Here is a 5013-nt window from a genome sequence, read left to right on the forward strand (position 1 = left end):
CAAATGCTCTTTTTTTGTGCAGTGAAGTATGTGAATCCAATTACAAAACTTTGTATCATTCGAGCATCGAGAGAGGAGTATCAAAAAGTTTGGGCGTCAATAACCATGGTCAGGAGTGTAGGAAGTTGCCCTGTGGTGTTCAACCTACTAGACCTAAGTGGTGAGTTGTAGTGTCAGAAAGGTGCCTTTGAGGAATACAATGTTGTCTTTTGAAATCATTTTAACATTGTTCTCTGAAAGATGCATCACCTTATGTTCTTTTATCGTTGATTTTTCTTGGGTTTCCTACCCAGTGTCTGCCTGTCCAGTACCACATCTGGGGTCTTGATTAATCTAGATTCCCGCTATTTATTTAAGGCCCGTTAAAGGTCGATACTTTTGGTCAAGGGTGGAGACTTGGAGAGATCCTAGCCATCCCACCACAACCTGCAGACCTTCTATCTTTGATAGGTTTACATTGCTGCAAATATAACACTGTACTTTTGCATTTTCGCCTCCCAGGTAACATCAGGGCATGTAGAGCTGCAGCTTTGAAATGTGATGAGTTCAAATTTCAGCAGTACCAGTCGATGGCCGGAGCTCGCGTTACACCAGAGATTCAGCAGCAAATGCAGAACTATCTAGACAAGATCAAAGTTTTGGAACACTAACATGACAAATCCCGGATAATATGATGTGCGCACAAAATGGTCCGTACACCACAGTTATCAAGAAAGTCTCATGACAGTGGGCTGTCTTTCCGTTACAGTTTGTGTCTAAATCCTTGAGTTCTGCAATAGGATATCTTACGCACAAGTTTTGATCGTTAGCTGGTTCGGGTTTTGACTGTTCAATGCCTTCAGAAACTTGAATTTGATTGTTCATTGAAATGACATTGGGACATAGTACTATGCTTCATTGTCCTTTGTATCTGCCAATATTTATCTCATTGATTCATTCACAGAAAACAGTAATTTGAAGAATATTTGGTAGGTCAAATTGTTTTGTATGTTATACAACATATAAATGTCACAAGGTTCTTCAATAAGGGGTCGTTTAATATGCGAGATGAGACAGACAAGGATATCTCATAATCATGTGCATCAAAGAATGGAAGTGCTCTCCCTCTTGTCTCTTATCTAGCTCTGCTCAACTTGGATGAACAAAGTGTGTAGTGAGATCCCGTTAAGAGTAGGTAACATGTTCTCTATCTTTGTTTCTATTACACTCTATCTGATCATATGACAATTCTGTGTTGTTAGTATTTATCTCAGTCAAACTCAAACTCTATTTTCTAAATATAAAAGCACATTTAACGCTTCACGGGTGCTCCATGCGCGAGCAACGACTAGTACCTAACAATGTTTCGGTTTGTCATATGAACTGAATAGTAATAACCTATTAGCCCTCTCACTTTCTTAGATTAAGGGTGTTCATAGCAAAAAACTGTTTAAAAACCAAAGAAAGTAAAGCACTGCCAAGATTCGAACCCGGGTGCTTCTCTAGCTTGTCAAGAGTGTGCAGTAACATATATATAATCATAAATATCTATATTTAACCTATATACTCGGAAAAAAATTTCGACGAAGGGTGTTCATCTGACCACCCTTCGTTGGCTGTGGCTCCGTCACCGACTAATACTCATTATCCTTGTCCCTCGTACCAAACAATTCCTTAAAGACAACAAAATCTTTTTCCATAGATTGTATTAAATTGTTTTATAATAAGTTAAAGCAAGCAATAAAACGTAAGGGGATGTAGCTCAGATGGTAGAGCGCTCGCTTAGCATGCGAGAGGTACGGGGATCGATACCCCGCATCTCCATTATTTTAAAAACAAGTTTATAAATATTTTTTTTTTTTTGAATTTGGAAATAATAACATAATGTATTTATATCTTAAGCAAAAATCAAGTTCCAAACCTTTTTAAAAATTTTTTTATAGAGACGATATATCCATTTTATTCCAGCTCAAAATATTTTTTAAATAACTTTAATAATTTTTAAGGAAAATAACGTAAACATCATCTTAACTTACTATATTTACACAAATCTTCATCCTTACAAAGTAATTACAAAAATTTCAACCAATTATGTATCTTCGTTTGATGTATCGGGAGTTAATTATGTATCTCGACGTATCCAAAATCAAAGAAAATATATCGGAAGCTAATTAGGTATCTTTACAAATAAAAAAATGTATCTTCGTTGTATGTTTATGTATCTCGACAGATTCAAAATAGAAAAAATGTATTTAGAGCTAATTATATATCTTTATGAAGGAAAAAATGTATCTTCGTTGGATGTATCAGGAGCTAATTATGTATCTCGACAGATCCGAAATCGAAATTTTCAGTAATTATGCGAAATATCAAAATTTTCTGTAATTAAACTCCAAACTTTTGAGATTTATGTTGTTTGCCCAAATTTTAGTCCTAGTGTGTTTTCATTCAAACTAATGTTACTTCAATAAATATATAAATCAAACTAACTTTTAGAACTTGATTTTGATAGATATAGAAAAAATTGGGATGCAACTTAATTATAAATCACTGCCTCGAGAACAGGAAGCAAATAATAGAGCGAATTCGTCAGAAGGTATTCTACTGCAAACTGTCAAAATACATTTAGTTAGTCGTCAATCTTCAATCCCAAGTCACCTAGTATAACTAAAGATTGTGGAATCAAGATAAATAAATACGATTTCCATATTTAATCAAAGATCTCGAATTTGAATTAAAAGAATGAATATAATCTTAATAGGGAGGTATTCTACTGCAAACAGTCAAAACACGCTTAGTCAATCATCAATCTTTAATCCCAAATCACCTGGTACAACTAAAGATTGTGGATTGATGATAGATAAAGACGATTTTTATATCTAATAAGAGATTTCGAATTTGAATTAAGAAAATGAATATAATTTTTGATATTTCTCCTTAGACTAGTCTTACACAACAATCAACATAAATTCCAATTAATAGTTAATCCCCTCCCCCACCCCAACAAACATAAACACATGAAAATGCAAGGGTATTAGTTTTAAATTAATATTATAAAAGAGAATCCTCAAAATGGATCTTTTACATATTTAAATCCACCAATGAAGTGGGAGTATATATATGTGTTCATCAACCTCAATGCAAAATAATTGACTTTAAAAAAATAGGTACTCTTATCATTCTTTATTCTATTGAATATAAAATACTTGTAGTTGCAATAATTGTTTTGATATAATATTAATCATTAAATCTGAATTCAGGACTACTGAAGTTTTTTTATTGTTAAAACTCGAATCTAAGATATTTAATCAAATGTGGGAGGTTATATTCATTTCACATTTCCACTATAATTCTTAACTTTTCCACAGAGGTTTTAGCTTTTTAAAACGAGGAGAAAAGTATCTCATATTTTAATTGTATACTTTTATTGTCATATAAATATAAAAAATAAATTCAAAATTTGAATTTTTCGGTTTTAATAAAGACTTTAAATTAATGTTATGATAAATTTTGAGTTTCTAAATTCTCCACCTCAAGTTTAAAATGACTGGTTATTTATAACTTGCTTTCTCAAATTTTATGCTTAGTCAAACTACGACCTATAAATTAAAAGAAAAGGAGTAAAACCAAGTTTAATATTACAGCTTCTCTTTTCTTAATTTTTGTAATTAATCTAATTGCATCATATAGATTTAATAAGAGGAGTATAACTAAATAAATTATGCAATTAATCTAATTGCACCATCTAAATTTAAATAAGAGGAATATAACTAAATAAATTATGCAGGAAAATATCATAGTATTAATTTACTCAAAATTAAGAAAAATCTAAGCAAAAGTTGTCAAACATCTCTTCGACAAAGCCAACAACTCTATCTTCTCACACACCTTATTGCTAATAATTAACTTGAACTCTTTATATTCTAGCCTCAACGTGAGATAAAAAAAATACATTATAATTTGAGAATAATTATTTTTAAAATTAATTATTTCATAATTTTAATTTAATCAAATATTAAATAAATTTATCCCTAGTTTTGAATTTAATTATTTCTTATTACTCATCTCAAATGAGCCCTAAAAGTAGTACGGGAAAGAAGTCAATTTTCTTAGGAGTCGTTTGGTAGAATGCATTAGAAAAAATGATGCAAGCACCAACTCTATGTATTAACTAATACCTTGTCTGGTACCATTTTTCAATCTATGTATAACTAATGCAAGCATTAATTATACACTCTGTGTTAAGTCATGTATAACTATTTAATGAAAATCCTTTGTATTAGCAATGCAATGGACTTTAGTGCATGCATTAACATGTGTAAAGACGCAATAACCCATCAAAACTTTTTCACATCATTTTCATTATATTTGTGGATGATACTTTAATAAATAATCCTTTTTATTTAAAAATATGCAATTAAAGTTATTTTTAAACATCAAACAAATACTGCATAAGAAATAATCTCAACATAATTAATGCAAGCATAACGCAACTAATGCAATCATAATTAATACTTGAATTACTAATACATCATATTTTACACTATTTTTATATATATACTCTTCTTAGTTTGTGAAAATAGATAAGTAAATTTAAAACTCTATTTTAATAGAGAGGCCAAGTAAAACGAGTCGGAGAGGATAATATGATACTCCCTTCGTTTAAAAAAGAATGACCTACTTTGATTTGACACAAAGTTTAAGAAAATAAAGAAGACTTTTGAATCTTGTGGCTTTAAATTAAAGTTGTGTCAAATGTACCAAAATGCCCTTTAATCTTGTGGTCCTAAACATGTCATGTGAAAAGTTGAAATTAAAGTATTGCCAAAAAGAAAAATGAGTCATTCTTTTTAAAACGGACTAAAAAGGAAAGTACACCCTTCTTTTTTAAACGGAGGGAGTATTTAGTACTCTCTCCGTTTCGTATTAGTTAAACTTTTTTTAAAAAATATTTATTTAATTTAGTTGTCCAAATTTTAAATCAACAGTATTTTATACATATGTCTCTCATTTTACCGTTGATAGAAATATTAA

The 5013-nt window shown here is 30.6% G+C and overlaps 1 protein-coding gene and 1 non-coding gene across 2 annotated transcripts; both read left to right on the plus strand.

The window, feature by feature from the left end:
• Positions 1–22: 22 nt before the first annotated feature.
• On the plus strand, positions 23–1024 carry LOC107874054 (probable ribonuclease P/MRP protein subunit POP5; the record flags this gene model as incomplete). The annotated part of the gene is given in 2 exon segments (XM_047402855.1): positions 23–160; positions 502–1024. Coding segments are annotated over 2 exon segments (287 nt in total), but the record flags the coding sequence as incomplete, so codon positions are not given.
• A 706-nt stretch (positions 1025–1730) lies between these two features.
• Positions 1731–1803, plus strand: TRNAA-AGC. Its single transcript has one exon. It is a non-coding gene; the product is annotated as a tRNA-Ala (tRNA).
• Positions 1804–5013: the final 3210 nt, after the last annotated feature.

This window comes from Capsicum annuum, unplaced genomic scaffold (assembly GCF_002878395.1).
Source record: "Capsicum annuum cultivar UCD-10X-F1 unplaced genomic scaffold, UCD10Xv1.1 ctg2889, whole genome shotgun sequence".
Taxonomy (NCBI): Eukaryota; Viridiplantae; Streptophyta; class Magnoliopsida; order Solanales; family Solanaceae; genus Capsicum; species Capsicum annuum.